This window comes from Canis lupus, chromosome 19 (assembly GCF_003254725.2).
Source record: "Canis lupus dingo isolate Sandy chromosome 19, ASM325472v2, whole genome shotgun sequence".
In the NCBI taxonomy this organism is placed as follows: domain Eukaryota; kingdom Metazoa; phylum Chordata; class Mammalia; order Carnivora; family Canidae; genus Canis; species Canis lupus.
The window spans coordinates 53,656,516-53,674,303 of NC_064261.1; the positions used below are offsets into that span (position 1 = coordinate 53,656,516).

The 17,788-nt window shown below is 34.8% G+C and overlaps 1 protein-coding gene across 4 annotated transcripts in view; it reads left to right on the forward strand.

Moving 5' to 3' along the window:
* Positions 1-13,586, forward strand: part of RIF1 (replication timing regulatory factor 1) — a 48,654-nt gene extending 35,068 nt beyond the window's left edge. For 3 of the 4 annotated variants that reach the window (XM_025432016.3, XM_025432025.3, XM_049097111.1), the window contains 11 exons: positions 1,301-1,420; positions 2,806-2,957; positions 3,335-3,412; positions 3,494-3,548; positions 3,939-7,172; positions 9,116-9,262; positions 9,569-9,646; positions 9,734-9,849; positions 10,395-10,548; positions 12,147-12,255; positions 12,764-13,586. In XM_025432016.3, the coding sequence (XP_025287801.1) occupies positions 1,301-1,420; positions 2,806-2,957; positions 3,335-3,412; positions 3,494-3,548; positions 3,939-7,172; positions 9,116-9,262; positions 9,569-9,646; positions 9,734-9,849; positions 10,395-10,548; positions 12,147-12,255; positions 12,764-12,978 (4,458 nt within the window). In that variant the 3' untranslated portion in view covers positions 12,979-13,586. The remainder of the gene's footprint in view (positions 1-1,300; positions 1,421-2,805; positions 2,958-3,334; positions 3,413-3,493; positions 3,549-3,938; positions 7,173-9,115; positions 9,263-9,568; positions 9,647-9,733; positions 9,850-10,394; positions 10,549-12,146; positions 12,256-12,763) is intronic. The other variant, XM_025432035.3, reaches the window with a different exon arrangement.
* Positions 13,587-17,788: the final 4,202 nt, after the last annotated feature.

Sequence of the window (17,788 nt, forward strand, 5' to 3'; positions counted from 1 at the left end):
CATTTCCTTGATTATGATAGTGATGTTGAACATATTCTCATGTGCCTGTTGGCCAGATTTGTATGTCTTTGGTAAAACATCTATACAAGTTCTCTACCCATTTTTTAATCATTTTTTTTAATATTAAGTTATGAGAGTTCTTTACATATTTTGGATATTAACCCCTTATCCAGATTTATGATCTGTGAATATTTTTTTCCCATTCAATAGATTTCCTTTTTCATTTTGTTTATGATTTCCTTCACTGTGCAGCGGTTTTTAATTTCATGATGTAATTTCATTTGTTTATTTTAGTTTTTGTTGCCCTTTGACTAAAAATAATTTTCTGATTTAAGGAGGGTAAATTTCACCATAGAATCTCATGTAAATAGTCTGATTCTTATTCATTAATAATCTTTTTTGAACTGTGGCATTTCGTGTGTATACCCTCACAAATGTAATTATTAAAATAACTTGGTTAAGTGTTGCTTTAGGTAAACCAAGAATAATAGGTACTGGTCTGTGTCTAAGCAAGAGCTACCCTTCATTTTCTCAGTTCTTTCCATCGAATCTCTCATTCCTTCTGTCAGAAAAACACATCTTTGCTATCATATAACCCATTTGGAACAAGGTTACTTTGGCTAATAATACTTAATTACTATCTGAGGATCAAGGAGGAAAGGCATGGGTACTGCATATCCATGAGGTAGGACATTCTTAGACAACTTTTTCCTATTCAACAGCAAGTGGAGCCTAGCTGTTCTTTGTTTAGAACCTAAAAGAGAAAAAAGTTAACAGCTATCTAAGCACTCTAGTTTTCATTTTTGGCTAAAACTTTGTTAGGTGATTAGACTTGAGACTTGTTTGGTGTAATTTGTCTTGAAAAAGCCTGAAAGGGACATGACAGTTAATATTTTCTATCATGCATATTTCATTGTTTGATATTTAAAGTTTTATGGCTGTGATTTTTTCTTAGATATATTCCTAGTAATAAGAGGGTCCTTGAAGTCCATTAATTTAATTCATTTTTAGTATTTATTTGCTGTATCTTATTTTTAGAATTTGTAAAATTCTCAAAATATTCAGAACTTAAAAATTTATTAAAATGGTGCAAAATAGCTACTGTATAAGTTAGAGATCCCAAGCCTGTTTGCTGTTCATGAATTAGACAATGGCTCTTTTCTTTGACATGATTTTAAGAGATTTGAATAATAAAAGGAATTTGATATTTGAAATGAGAATTTATACTGGAATATTCAAAGCATGAAAGGAGAAATACAACATTTGCACTTTAAAAATTGTTTCATTTTTAATAAAACAGACAGAATATTCACAGTTAAATATGAAGATAAGTGGCATGGAAAGAAAATCAAGTGGAAGAAGAGATTCTTTTTTGGCACAAACAAAAGATGCAAAAGAAAACATGAAACCACCAGTCAAAGTATGTTTTTCCAAACTTAAATAGAACTTACAAAATTAAGATATATTGTAGCTTGAGAACATAACAACTTTTAATTGAAAGAAAAAGCAATTAAAGGCTAAATAAAAGGGTTAAAGGGGAATAATAGAGCTTAGACTAAAAAGATTGTTAGGATAATGTGGAACTCTAGAAAAACTTTGGGAGATGATTCATTCTTTTTGTTTGTTTGTTTGTTTGTTTGTTTATTTATTTATGATAGTCACAGAGAGAGAGAGAGGCAGAGACACAGGCAGGCAGAGGGAGAAGCAGGCTCCATGCACCGGGATCCCGATGAGGGATTCGATCCCAGGTCTTCAGGATCGTGCCCTGGGCCAAAGGCAGGCACCAAACCGCTGCGCCACCCAGGGATCCCTGATTCATTCTTATTAAAGTTACATCTGCTTAATATGTAGCATCCACTAAGTACAGTAGCCCCTTTGAAGTGGAATGAACTCTAGGTATGAGTAGTTACAGCATAGGTAGCATATAAGAGAACATTGTAGAACTTCCGTTATTGAAAGAATGCTTAGGTGAGATATCGATTTTGGCCTCATTTAAAACTCATAATCTTACTAGTTGACAGTTAACTGATTTCAGACAATAATTCTCTTCTGTGACTTCCAGTAAGGGTATTCTAGAATCTTGAAACTGTGGTCCTGGCAAAATGAAAGGAAAAATACTATTTTTAAAGAATGACTCCCAACACAGTCTGGTAGCAACTATAAAATAGAATGAAAACCAGTGCACTGAAAATTTGTAAAAATAACAGTCACAGTGTTACTGTATGGAAAGTATTATTTTGGCAACTTTTATTTTTTATTTTTTTAAATTTTTATTTATTTATGATAGAGAGAGAGAGAGAGAGAGGCAGAGACATAGGCAGAGGGAGAGGCAGGCTCCATGCACCGGGAGCCCGATGTGGGATTCGATCCTGGGTCTCCAGGATCGCGCCCTGGGCCAAAGGCAGGCGCCAAACCGCTGCGCCACCCAGGGATCCCGGCAACTTTTATTTAACTTAATTTGTGCTTCAGCTTCAGAGCTGCTGATGTTCTCTCTTCTTGCCAAACTACTTAATTTCCATATGTTGGCCTGAAAGCATATTTGTGCTTTGTTTATAAGTAAGTTGTCTACTTTTTGAAGAGTAGTGATAATTTTTATTTTCTGAATGTTTTCTAGAAGTAGAATGAAAGCAAGGGACACTGTACTAATTATTAACCTAGGATATCCTGTAGGTTTGAACTTTAAACTTAACTAGTCATTATTGAAGAACTTTACTTGACTAAGATAACCTAGGATAGAGATTGATTTGTAATATTGGAAGATAATTTGGAAACTCAAATATACATTTGTCTTTTATAAATTTGCAGTTGAAATTAGAATCGTCTTCTTCAAAAACAAAGAGTGAAATGCCTTTGGAAGAAGAAAAGTCTACTGACTTTGTGTTTATACCGCCAGAAGGAAAAGAATCAAAGGAAAGAATACTAACTGAACATCAGAAAGAAGTACTCAAAACAAAGAGGTTTTGTAGTCTTTTATATTGAATTGGTATTCTATATTCACACTTAGATTTCATGCAATTAACTACAACTTTGTGTTTAGAACCAAGTATACTCGGTATAATAATGGTATATTTTAATGTCAAAAAACTATGCCATGCAGGCTGCATTTCATAATGTATACAGTTGTTACTTAGTAACGGACCAAATATTTACGCATTTAGAGCTGAATCATTAATGGAGGTAGTGTTGGAGAGAGAGAAGATGGTTAATGGAAAATAAACTTCTAAGTCTTAATATTACATTGTTCTTAAAAGATAACTCGATATACAATTTTAAGTTTAATTTCTAATTGTAGGAATACCACATTTTGAAGTTACTTACGTAAGTTCTTTTTCAGGTATGATATTCCTGCCATGTATAATAATCTGGATGTTTCACAAGACACTTTTTCTCAGTATACTCAAGAAGAGTCCGTGTAAGTATGGAAGTTGTTGAAGTAACTGGTTTTCTAATTTTAATTATAAACAGTATTTTAATTTATACATGTTTGTTTCAGGGAAATTCCTACTTTAACTGAAAAATCAAAGGAAGATTCTAAGGTGATATTTAAGGTATATTTGGTATTTCCTATTTTGGGTTTTTAGAATCATTATCCTTTTATGAAGTCTCTTGTATTAATTTGAAAATACATTGCATAATCCTTCAACTCTATCTAATAGACTTTGGTTGAATTGTAGTCATTGTGTTTGTAGATGTGTGTCTGTGTGAGGATGTGGATGTGTATCTGTATGTATGTAAATATAGTAGGATTTATTAAATATAAATACATTAAATTACATAAGTAGAAACTAATGGGCATCTATCACCAACTTTGGAATATTTGCAAAATACTGAAAGTCAGTGATTACCTTTTGAACGAATGAGGTTTCATACTAAGATTTCTCCTAGAAAGTCAGACTTGTTTTTCATTAATCTATATACATGTGTATGTTTCTGTGCAGGACGGACAAACAGAGAGTGACATTGTCTTTCCTCAAGATGTCACAGAAAACTGTGGTACGGATGAACATCTTGGAAAGGCTTCCCTTTCGAATGAGTGTGTTTCTAATGACACAAATCCAAAAATACTGAGCAGTAATAATGATGCCAGAAAGAAAGCTTTAATTTCATCAAAGAAAACCACCAAATGTGCATCTAGTGCAGAAAATACTTCTGGTGTCAACAGTAGTTCATTTTCTAATGCCGTCATTTCTGGAACTCCCCCACAGCCTACAAGTCGGAGGCAAACCTTTATTACTTTGGAGAAGTTTGATGGTTCAGAAAATAGACCTTTTAGTCCGTCCCCCTTAAGTAATATGTCCTCAACTGTTACAGTGAAAAATAACCAGGAAGTCATGAATAAAACAGATATTCCACCAAAGGCAAAAAAAAGAGAAATGGCTTTTGTAAAATCTGATTCTGAAAAAATAGTGCATGGGATTAAGAAATCAAGCAGAAGGTCGAATAAAGCTGAACAAACAGGGAATAAAAGGTCTAAGCTCTTAATGAGATCTGATCAGGAGAAAAATACTCAGGAATCTATTGATGGCACAGTAGTCTTAGAAAATAACCCACCTGGTTTGCTTAATCAAACAGAATGTGTGTTAGATAATCTGGCTCACCTTTCTGAATCTGCAGTGGAGAATGAGGATACAATGCTTAAACCAACAATAGAAAATGCAGTATTACTAGAAAACAATACTGTAGAAGAGAAAACAGGAATCAGTTTGGAATCCAAAGAAAATACACCCCCAGCTGTAATACCAGCAGACCAAATCGTAGATGAGGATAGTCCTGTTCAGATCACTCCAAATCAAAAAACCCTTAGACGATCCTCAAGGCGACGTTCAGAAATAGAGCCTACCACTGACAGCCAAGAAAAGGAAAATAATCCTCAAAAAAAAGAAAGACGTAAGGAAGAAGAAAAGACCCTTCAGAAAAGTCCATTGCATGTAAAAGATGATGCGATACCTAAGCCAAAAGTGATTTTTGAACAAAGTGTGCAGGATAATATAATTGAGAAAGGAAATAATTTACATGAGAAGACTTTTGGGGAAACCAGCACTATTGATGAAATTGATGAAAGTAAAAGAAAGCTAGACCTTGAGAATATTAAATCTGAGGGAGATGGTGCCCAGGACATTGCAGATAAGCCTTCTGAAAAACCAGTAAGTGGACGAACACGGTATCAAACCAGAAGAGCATCCCAAGGTTTACTTTCCAGCATTGAGAACTCAGAATCTGATAGTTCTGAGGCAAAAGAAGAAGGTCCCAAAAAGAAGAGATCTGGCAAATGGAAAAACAAAAGCAACGATAGTGTTGACATTGAAGATCCAGAGGAGAAAGTGATAAAACAGGAATGTATAAATATCCAACACCAGACACTTGATCCCAAAGCTAATTCTGAAGTAGAGAGAGACCTAAAATCTCAGATTTGTGAACAGAAAGAGGAAAATAATGTAACTATTGAAGATTCTACGGCGTCTTCAGATTTATCGCAGGTTTCTGATGATGTACCAAATACTTATGAGGGAAAAAGTAAAACCAACAAATGTGCAGAATATTCCTTTTCAAACCCTTCTGTGCCAGAATCAAATCTAAGGACTAGAAATGCCAGCAAGAGATTACAAAAACGAGATTCTGTAGAAAATAACACTGTGGGAGAATCCTCAAAAACAGGGACATCAGACGTTTCTTTGCTTTCTGAAAAAACTTTACAAATGCTCGAATGCCAGCATAAGAGAAGTAAGAGGGTAAGGAGATCTAAAGGTTGTGATTGCTGTGGAGAAAAATCACAGCCTCAGGAAAAGTCATTCATTGGGCTAAAGAGTACAGAAAATTATGATGTAAAGGTCAGTGAAACCAAAAAGACAGATACGCAAACACCTGTAACTGTATCAGAAACTTCTAATCTGTGCTCTGAGGTAAAACTTTTAGATGATGAACATCATAGTGTGAATTTTCATTTGGATCTCAAGGAGGAGAATGATGCTATTAATGATTCATTAGTTATATCTGAAACGGAGTTGAAAGAAAATCCTACTCAAAACCCTCTTCCTTCCGAAGTTGTAAGTGTTGAAGAAACCTGTGATATGGATTCTGAAGAAGCAACATCTCTTGAAAGCCAAGAGCCAGCCAATAAGAAATGTAAAACTGCTAGCCCATGTTTAAGTGATTCCAAAGATAATTCACTGGAACATTGTTCTGCCTTGGAGACCAACGAAGAAAAGCCAGAGTCTGTCTTGGAAAAGGAAGTAAGTTTAGAGAACATTGTCAGTGCTGAAACAAATGCATGTAAAATTAAAGCAGAATTCGATCCAGAAGAAGCAGAAGCTATTGAATTGGATATCGAAAGTGATAAATCTGAAGCTAGCTTTTCTGAACAAAAGAGTACTGAAACTGATGTTCTTGAAGAAGAGGTAATGGAGATAAAGAGTGAAAGAAGTGATGAATCTGAAGCGGAGACAGCTGAAGAACTGGAGGCTGAAGAATTTAAATCTGATATTGGTCATTCTGATAATACCACACCTATAGAAGTGAACGCTCAGGTGGAGATACCTAAACAAACAGCCGCCGGGGAATTAGATGAAGGAAGTGACGAATCTGGTCCAGGCTCATCTGAAGAAGTGAATGCTGAAACCGAAAATTGTGAAGAGACAGTGATTGGTGAGGTGAGCAGTGAAACGGACCAAGTTAGGGAAACAGAGGACGGGGACTCGACCAAAATCTCTACTATTCCTGTAGAAGCCGAAACAAAGACATCAGCTACCGAAATCAGCAATTTTGTTCCCAACACACTGGAGATAAGCACTGAAGAAGGGAAGGTTGTTGACTCTAACAAAACTGAAACAAATACTGAATTTAGTAAGTCTGAAGAAACCATATTAGAGAACAATCGAATGGTTGAGGGAAATGATGAAGTTTTACAGGAAGTTCACCATACTTCAGAGAAAGTGGAGGAAACCTCCCAGTCTCGGACATCTGAAACAGCCATCTCTGATCTAGTAACAGAAGACAATAATGCATCTCCTCAGAAATTAAGGGAACTTGATCCTTTATTTATATCAGCAAATGGCAGTCCTAGTGGCATGCAGACACGCTGTGTCTGGTCTCCTTTGGCTTCTCCCTCCACCAGCATTTTAAAGAGAGGACTAAAAAGACCTCAGGAAGATGAAATATCGTCACCTGTTCACAAGGTAGGAGAATCGAGGCTGCACATTAACTAGCCCATGTTTATTTATTTATTTATTTATTTATTTTTTAATTTATGATAGTCACACAGAGAGAGGGAGAGAGAGGCAGAGACACAGGCAGAGGGAGAAGCAGGCTCCATGCACCGGGAACCTGACGTGGGATTCGATCCCTGGTCTCCAGGATCGTGCCCTGGGCCAAAGGCAGGCGCCAAACTGCTGCGCCACCCAGGGATCCCACTAGCCCATGTTTAATTGAGTGTTTTGGCCGTACAGTGACACCTGGTGAATGACAGACTTTAGACTGATGGGACCACTCATTTTGAGTAACAGCCACAGTGACTAGGGAAGAGAGCACGCAGACGAAGAAGGGTTGATAAAGGGGCTTGAAGTCCTTTACTTCAGGACACTAAAGATCTTTAACCACATACATTAATGAGGTTCTCCTAGGATTTTTTTTTTTTTGTTTTTTTTTTTGCTCATAACATGAGGAAACATTTAGAAACTGATAAGCTTTAGTTGGCACTCACTGTGTGCTAGGACATTACGCAGTCTGTCACCTTGAAGTGTTTCTATAAACTATTATTTCCAGACCTTAGCTAATGAGGAAAGTCTCAGGCTGTGCTTTTATCAGTTTCTGGATGTGATTTGATTCATAATTTTATTTCCCCATCTTTACTAAACTGACTCCTTTAGCTTGTAAACATGGATTTCCTCTATGTACCTGCTTTAGCTCCAGCTCCTGACCCTCTAACTTGCACATCATTTGTTGAATGAATAAATTTAAAAAGTCAGTTACGTATGCTTACAGAGCTCAGCTTGTCATCTCCTTAGTAAAGGACATGTTCTGAAAAGGTATGATGTGAACATTCTTTAACTTTGAAATTGAACCTGTGTTTGTGTATACAGACATGCGTGATAGAAGAGAGACTTTTGCCTTTAACAAGCACCATTGTGAAGAGTTCCTCAAGATGTATGAAAAAATCTTACACTGAGAACTCAGTTTTTTGGCTTTATTTTGCTTTGCTTTTATATTGAGGCTCTTGGTGTGTGGGTTTTATATATATATGTATGTATTTAATATAGAAGTTTTTATAAAGCCTGAAGATAGAATGTATTGGGGTTGAGGTCTTCAGTATATTTTATTTATTAAGGTTTTATTTATTTGAGAGAGTGAGAGAACAGAGGGAGAGGGAGAAGCAGGCCTCCTCCACTGAGCAAGGAACCTGATGCGGGTGTCCCCAGGACCCTGAGATCATGACCCGAGCTGAAAGCAGACATTTAACCGACTGAGTCACTCAGACGTGCCCTCTTCAGTATGTTTTGTTTGATAGTGTACCTCATATTTAATTTTTATTTAGGCAACAGCAAGACATTTTAGTTTTCCATAGGAGGAAAGTATAAATCTGTCCATTCTTGGGAATCAAGACCAGGAGACATTTATATACGTGGTTAGTGGTTATGCCTTATTGCATAATTATTTATTGCATATTTATATCAAAAATAGCTGAATGAATGAACAGATCATAAGAGTTTAGAAGAGGCCAAAATGAAAAATTGCTGTGACTCTGGTACCCTCTAAAGGGTATACGGGCTAGCGTGATACACCAGAGACCAGTTAGTACTATTTCTACTTCTTTTCCTTGTATTTTTAAGTCACTGTGTAAGCCTACAGGGTAAGTAGAATTTGATGATAACGATTTCAACTGCTATACGCAGTTTCATTTTCTACCACTGTCTTTGTTGGTATTTTATGTATAGACCATTTAGTACGTGGATAATTGGAATGACCAGTGGTATTAAGTAGTATCTGTGAGAGCCATTTGGAAATGCAGCTGTGTGCACTGGCTTCTAATCCTACATGCTATTTTGGGGGGACCTTATAATGAGAATTTATGATGTGATTTTTTTTTTAATTTGTTGAATAAAAACATGACCCGTGTTTTCAGGTTCGCCGTGTCTCCTTTGCGGATCCGATATACCAAGCAGGATTGGCAGATGACATTGATAGACGATGCTGTAATGTTAGGTCCCATTCTTCAAATAGTTCTCCCATAGTAAAAAGTGTTAAAACTTCACCTACTGCACATTTTAAGGTAAGCTGCAGGCTTTAAAATACGTGTATATGTATGCAGGTACAGAATTGCATAGTACAATTTGTCTTAAAATTAATAAACTTCTTTGGTGTGGATACATTGTTTTGTCTGCAACATGGTAAACAAGTATGAAGAGGTGGAAAAGGCAGCGATAATCCCAAAAGCAATTGATTAGGTTAATAGTTGACTCCATTTTCTCAAAATTGTAGGAAATTAGTGCAATCTAAGTAATGAAAATAAAGTTTGTAAAATTATAGTTTTCTAGGGTTCTGAGTGAGTTTTTTTTCTCTCCTTTCTTCTGTCTAGCATAATGCCACTTCAACCAAAGGATTTCTGTCCCCAGGATCACGTAGCCCTAAATTTAAGAGCTCAAAGAAGTGTTTAGTAAGAAGTGATTTAGTTTTCAAGCAACTTTATATTTTCATGTTCAGTCAGGTGACCTCTATTTAACGATTTGAAATTTATTCTAAGATTACAGAAATGGTTAAAGAGTCTATGCCATGTCCAACAGAAAGTGTTTACCCAGCTTTGGTGAACTGCGTGGCTCCAGTTGATATCATTTTACCTCAGATTACATCAAACATGTGGTAAGTAGTTGTTTATGCTGGCTTATACTTAAACGATGCCACTTGTTTAAGAGGAATATTTAAATGATTGGGCTTCTTAGATTTAGAATTGATTCCTATGCACTTTCACACATTTTATTTTAGAAATAATTCATTTGGGAAGAAAAGTGTCTTATAATAATACAGTAATGGCTAAGATAATTGTGTGCTTAATTTTTGCCAGGTGCTGTGCTGAGCTCTTTGCATGTGTTCTCTTCTTATTTAATCCTTTTTTTTTTTAATAATAAATTTATTTTTTATTGGTGTTCAATTTGCCAACGTACAGAATAACACCCAGTGCTCATCCCATAAGGAGTCTGATTATTTTTTCCACTCTTACAAGTTGAAGTTCAGAAAGGTTAATCCAGCAGTGTCATGCAGCCATTAAGTCATAATACAAGTGAAGTCTGAGACACATACTGGGCTTAGTCTCTTTCCAACGCTATTGCTTAAGCCAGGCAAACACATCAAATTCAGATTGTAAAAGGATATGATGATGTTTTTCCTTTTTCTCTTAACCTCTTCAGGGCAAGAGGACTAGGACAGCTCATTAGAGCTAAGAACATAAAAACGATTGGTGATTTGAGTACTCTTACAGCGTCTGAAATAAAAACTCTTCCTATCCGTTCTCCAAAAGTGTCCAATGTAAGAAAGGCTCTTAGAGTCTATCACGAGCAGCAGGTAAACTTAGATGTTCTAAATCAAATATAAATAAATGATACCTCAGTAGATAGTCTTGCTTAAAAACTCATTTTATGCCACCTTTTCTTCCCTTCCCCCACAGTCAAGAGTAACTTTAAAAGATCACTTTATAATTCCACAGATAAGTTGGCTTCTTGATTTTTGTACAGTTTTATGTAATGTATTTCTTTATTCAAAATTTCTCCTCCTACTTCCTTGTCTCACTCATTTCCACCAAATTGGTGATTGATTCCATGGATACTATTCCTAAAACCTGGATGTTCAAATCTAAACATTGTAATGAGAATCTTGCAAATTTGTAGTTAACAGTATTTCAGTTTTGATGTCCAACACAACTCTAATTTTTCTTGTTCTTAACAACTTTTTGGACATTAAATATTTTGGGTCATAGACATTTTTCAAGATTCTCTACTTCCCAACTCCTCATAAGAATATATGTGCAAAACTATATCACTTCAGAAGGATTCAGACTACTGAAACCTTTGCAGAGACCCTTTTTGTGTCCATTGAAATTATGCAGAATTATGAATAAGTGTAAACAGTACGTTAAACTTGAAAACCAGTGTTTATATTAGAATTTCTAAGAGTGGAGTTTGCTAACTACTGAAGACTTGTGCTGTTTTTTTTTTTTTTTTTTTTTTAAGTCTCTGATTTAAAGATTTATTTGTGATCTTTAAAACTCTTTTAAGTAATCCAAAGACTACATTAGTAGTTTGTAGCCTCTGCCTGCTGTGGACATTTCATAAAAGTGGGATCATATAAGCTTGGTCTTTGTGACGGGCTTCTTTGAGCATAATGTTTTCAAGGTCACATATATCAGTATTTCATTCCTCTTTATGGCTGAATAATATTCCTTGTGTGAATATACAACATCTAGGTCATCCATAGATGACCACTTCAACCAAAGGATTTCTGTCCCCAGGATTACGTAGTTGCTTAACAGTTGCTTAACATTTGGGTTGTTTTTACTTTTGGTCTTATGTACACTCCTATACAAGTTTTTGTGTAGACGTGTTTTTCTTTTCTCCTAAGTATCTACATAGGAGTTGAATTGATGTACCCATCAGTATGGTAACTCTAACCTGAAGCTGATTTTCTGAATTTTCTCAATCACTAATCAGTAATCCTGGGAACACCTTTCAAAGTTGCATTCTTTTTTAAAGAAGTCCATATGATTTTAAGCTTGGCACTCTCTCTGCCTTGTATTTTCTTACCTTCTAAACTTGGGAAATACAGTGTAATTTTGTTGACTACCATAGCTATTTCTTGAGAAGTCCACTAGAAAATACTACAAAGTCATAACCAGCTCTTTGGTGGGAAAGTGCTTTATAATCCCATTTTGTGTGTCGTTAATAGAACTTAGTTTCTTGGCAGGATTAGCTGAGCTAATAGTCATGTTTTGGACTAGGAAGCATAGTATGTTAGATTCTTTTCCAGTGTTAGTTTTGTTCGTTTTTTTATTTTTATTTATTTATTTATTTATTTTTTTTGTTTTTGTTTTTTTTGTTCGTCTTTTTAAAAGCAACTTTTCAATTTGTTGGTTTTGTTTTTGTTTTACTGGCCTATGTATAATCAAGGTAAAGTCTCGTGGACTAGAGGAGATTCCAGTTTTTGATATTACTGAAAAAACAGTAAATGGAATACAAACTAAATCTGTCCCTTCTGATGAAGAAAGACTTGCCTCAGGTATGTTTTAGCAAAGCAGGATTGTTTTATTTACAGGATCAGCTGACTTTGAAGAAATACTTCTGTTATGCGCTTCTCGTTTTAATTTGACCATACTCTTAATTTGACAGGTCTTGTGTGTGTGTGTGTGTGTGTGTGTGTGTGTGTGTGTGGCCAAGTGCATGAAAAAGTAACTAATTTGACTTCCAAGTATGTCTAGTTGTTTTTCTCTAATTGTCAGCTGCTGCTCCATCAAGGTCTCAAGGATATAAACTAAACAATGTTCCAGTTATGCTGTTAATAAAAATGAAGTCGCCTGACCATTTCTTTAATGGCACTGAATAAGTTATGGTGTAGATTTTTCTGTTGTTTTGTTTCCCTTGAGGAACAGTGATAACCTTAGCCTGCAGTTCTCAACCTAAATTCTGGGCACTTAAGCTTTTAACTTAAAAGGAGGTATATACAACCTAAGTTTATCTGGTAGACTTCATTGTGCTTTTTTTTTTTTTTCTTTTTCTTTTTCTTTTAGATTTAATTGATCCTGTTGCTTTAGAAACTCCATTACCTAAAAATCTTCTGGCGCAGATTAGTGCACTTGCTCTTCAGCTAGATTCAGAAGATCTCCATAATTATTCAGGAAGCCAGCTGTTTGAAATGCATGAGAAACTTGGTAGCATGGCGAACTCTATAATAAAAAATTTGCAGTCACGTTGGAGGTCACCAACTCATGAAAATTCCATTTAGTATTTTAAGAGAAAATTGAAGATTTTTTCCCCCCTCACATCACTGGATTTGTTGATCGTAAAATAAGTTCTGAAATATAGCACAATTTCAGACTGAATGTTTGAAAAGTTGGTAACATTTCAAACCCTGAAGGGCTGTGATTTACTATGTAAGTTCAATTTTGTAAGTTCATTATGTAAGATTTTTGTTCATGCAACATTTTCTTGGCTACTATGTGCAGTTTTTCCAAAAATTTAAATATCCTACTGAAATAGTGAAGCAAAAACCAGAAACAAAAGCATTTTATTTCACACATTTTAAACTCATACGTACTCTGATGAAACATTCATGAAAAATGAAAAATACTTTATTTTAAGTAAGCAAAGTTGAACACTTCTATTAGAAGTTTTTGCTGAACTGATGAAGGTGTTTATACTTGTTTGTTTGGTTTTTTTATTTATATTTGTTGTGCCTGAGGCTTAAAAAATTTGTTCTCAGTAGAACACCTCAGGTGAGATGCAAAAAAATGGAGATGTGTTTTCACAGATGTCAACTTTGGACAACTTTGAAGAAAAATACCAAAAGTTGCAACTTTTGGGGTTAAAATATTAAAGCAGAACTTAATACTATTCCATTCATTTGCATTAGCAAATATTTGCGCAGCAGCATTTGCTTGTGAAAATTTATTTATTTTTTTTTTTTTTTTTTTTTTTTTTTTTTTTTTTTTTTTGCTTGTGAAAATTTAGTCGTATGAGACATGCACGACTTTTTAAAATGCACGACTATTTGTACATTATGTATAGATTATAATGTTTTTAATTTATAAATTTCAGCCTTTGTTAATGGCATGAAGTTTTCTGCAGCTACGTGTGAATACCTTTGTTTAATAGAAACCTATTTTGTATATATTAGATACTGAGATATCAGTATGGACAGTAGAAGTGCTTTGTGGGCTTGCTGCAGATGTTTGTAGGATTCTGTATCTACAAATGAAATAGTTTTGTACTTAGTAGTCTTAGTAAAAACATGAGTTTATTTTCTAAAGTAACCAGGAGTTAAAGTTATAGAAATGAGAAAGTGTTACGTGAGAACTTCACTATTCATACCCATACTTTTTTGTTGTTGTTGTTCGGAAGGAGGAGGGTATCAGCCACTGGAAAGCTTCATTACATTTCAGAGTTTGACTATTTTTGTTACAAATTGAACTATTAACTATTAAGTCTAGAATTAATCTGTTCTTTTCCACCTATACCTAAAGCAAACTTGAAAGAAATTTGAAACTGTTTTTGAAATATGTATGTTTTGCCTACTTTAAAGAAATAGGGTGTATATAATTAAAACATTTGTAAATTTTACCAACTAGTATTAATTAGTCCCTGAATTCCCGTATTTGTTTCATCTCTTTGCAGTGAGAATATTTCATTTGTTCTCTGATTAGAATGAGTGAGTAATCTTTACAGTTTCATACTTTATTCAGAACTAACCAGCTTAAAAAGGCACACATTCTTCAGCAAGTTACAGGAAATTTAATTCTTGTGTTTAGTTATTAGTTCCTGTATTCAGAAGGGGACCACCTGCCAGCCAGGAAAGTTGATCTCTTTTTCATGATTATAAATCCATCATCCTCACAAATATTTTGGGAGTGTAAGTTTCATAGTCCTATACCAACGTTGGTTTCAAAAGAAATTCTGGAACCGTAAAACTGAGGATTGTAACTTAAAGAAGTAACCAAAAATAGAAACTTAAACAGTTGTAATTGTGGTTTATATTGTCTCTCATTTCCCAATTAAATTTTATAGTAAAGAGGCACATAAATTTTTAGTTATTAACAGGTGTGAGTAAGGAGTATGTATATGTTTGTTTGAAGAGTCAAAATTGGCATTTATTTCATGACTGTATCTTACAGTTTGTGTGAACTGGCTGGTGAGATGAAGTTCTTGAGAATGTGAACCATATAGGAGAAAATGTGACTAAAGTAATTGATTAGCATTTACTTAAATCAATGAATTTGATACAAGCACAAGCATTAATTTTCACACGATGTGATTGAACCAAGGATATGTTTAAAAATGTTATTTGAAGGCAGCAGTTTGCTAAATCTTCATTTTTGAGATAGTTGTGTGTTTGAGGCACCTTATTTTTAATATTCTTGCCTTACATTTTTCTCCAAATTTTTCCCTGAATGATTTCTGAATAGCAAAAAATATTATTCCTCGATCCATTTCAGTACATTAACTATTAAAATCAAATCAATTTTTGGCTATTTTCTGAAGGTTAATAAAGCAAATGGCAAATATTAATAACACTCCAATGTGATTTCTTATTTTATGCATTTATAGAAAGAATCTGGTTGCAGAAGTACAGTATAATTTCTCGTTCCAAATGGACTTCATGTAGTGGATTTAAATTCTCAGTTTTGAACTGAGCTCATTGTCAAAGATGCTAACTTTTACAAGTTTCAAAGCCATTATTGAATGCTATAGAGCTTTTGCCAAACTTCCATATAGTGTAGAATGAATCTGATACCATGACAATATTATTGGATGATATAGTCTAAAATAAGATTTAAATCTGAACATAAAAAGCATGATAGTTCCTGGCATTGCTCATGGATTCTTTACAGCTTGAAAGTAGTCAGGGATTCTGTAATATATTTAAGAATCACAAAAATGCCGAGGAACTTGGATTATATTTTGCCTAAAATAAAAGTGGCAGGGCAAGAAACAAAATTAGGGGAAAATGAAAGAGGTGAGTTTTTTTTTTTTTTTTTTTTTAAGATCAAGGAATGACAGTAATTAAAAGTAACTGCTCTTTAGAAAACCTTTATTGGAATTTAACAGAAAATAAAGTTTAAAGGGTTCACATTTTCCCTTAATGCCATTCTTTCCATCTTGAATATAATATAATCTAGTAAGAAGGGCCTGGTTTCCATCCCATATTCTTCATTATTGATTTTCGGGGAGATAACTTGCAGCTAGGCTGGAAGGCCATAAAATAGCAGTTGATAATACTAGGCTGAAATTTTGGAGAGGAGGGAGCGGTTTGCTCATTAGCCCAATCCATTTTATCCCTAAGCCATCAGAAAGGTCTTCAGCATTGATTGTATCCAAGCATTAGAGTGAAGTTTTGACTCTTAACACGGTGCTTCTCAAACTATGTATGTATGAAAATGCAGATTCTGATTTCAGCAGGTCTGGGATGCGTCCTGATGGTTCATCTCTAAAAGCTCCCGCATGATCGCGCAAATGCTGATGTCTGTGGCCTGCATTTGTGGTAGTTAGGCCTGTGGGGCTTCGGGCTGCGGATGAGGTGATAACACAAGCAGGTGTAAGCCCCAGAAATTGTTGCCACAAAAGATAGAATTTAGTATTTTTTTAGATAGCTTTTTCAAGGTTATGATCGGGGATGCAGACTGGTCTTGAAGGCTTCAAAGTAAAGGTCAAAGGTTTTTCAGGAGTCAAGTGTAGAATTTTGCTTCATTTGGAGCTTTTTTTAGATACAGGAAATTTGTGCTTTGGGGAGGAAGATTTATATTTTTAAATAGGCAGACAGTTATGTATTTCATGTTGTAAAGAAACTTACTAAATAAGAGGCCATGTGAACCTTTTCCCAACAGTAGTGTGTGTGGATTATGTTCTCTTTTTTAGCATAAAACTAAATTTTCAGGTATTAGAAATATATCTAGTCTGTAAATAAATCTTGCCTTCTAAGTTAAGGAGCTTCACTATTTTACTAATAACCATTGTAGACAGACTACTCCTGGCAGTGAAGTTAGCAATACCAAACAAACAAAGTCGTAGCTGACAGATGTGACTTGTCATTGTAGTAAAGATCTCTGGTTACTTTGCTGTTGGTTGTTGAGAATTTCTGTTTTATCTTAAAATGGGGTCTGAAAGATGTTGAATAATTTGGTTCTCTAAAAATGAGTTTTTCTTAGCCTTCCGTTTCCTTTATGTCTTAAATACTCTTCATATGAATTGGACTCATCCAGAGCACTTAATACAGCCCGGAGTTAAGTAACGGGTGTTTTGAATTGATATATGAAAATGTGTCGATGGCTTGATCTGTAAAACAAATCTGGGCCTTAGTTTGTGATGGTCTGATGAATGATACGTTTATTACATGCCAGGCTCTGTATATTGTTTACCTATTAAAATCTGAGTCATTAGGATTTGAAGATGTATAGCTATTTAATAGAGCGGTAGTCTTAACTGAGTGCTCACCCATTTCTTGGAATACAATGTTAAGTTTCATAACATGATCTTAACCATTTTTTTCTTTGTATACCGAGCCAAAGAACAAAACCAAACATGAAGTGCCAAGCTGTAAGTGCTTATTCTCCTGAAGTGTATACCATTAGAAGAAAAGAGAATTTTCCGTATACCTGAGAGTATAGGATCAAAAGCGGTATTTTAAATTGATAGCACATGGAATAAAAAAATGTATGTAGCTTTTTAGTACAAGGACAGTCGTGTATATTTTGAAAATAGCTGACAATTATCCTATATAGGACAGTACCAGAGTTGATATTTGTAAATACCCTGAATAATAATTTAAAAACCTACATTATTTACAGGTCATGTGTCTGGCTCAGTCACTGGTGGAGTATGTGACTCTTGATTTTGGAATTGTGCGTTTGAGCCCCACATTGGGTGTACACATTGCTTAAAAATAAAATTTTTTTAAAAAGTAAAATATACATATACTGCTCTCCCACCCCCACCCCCACCCCCGGCAGTAAATAACTCCCCACAATAGGCAATACTGTTTCTTAAGTAAGTAAATAAATCGCGTGTAAACTAGGAAGTTCGTCTTCAACATAACGTCGCGG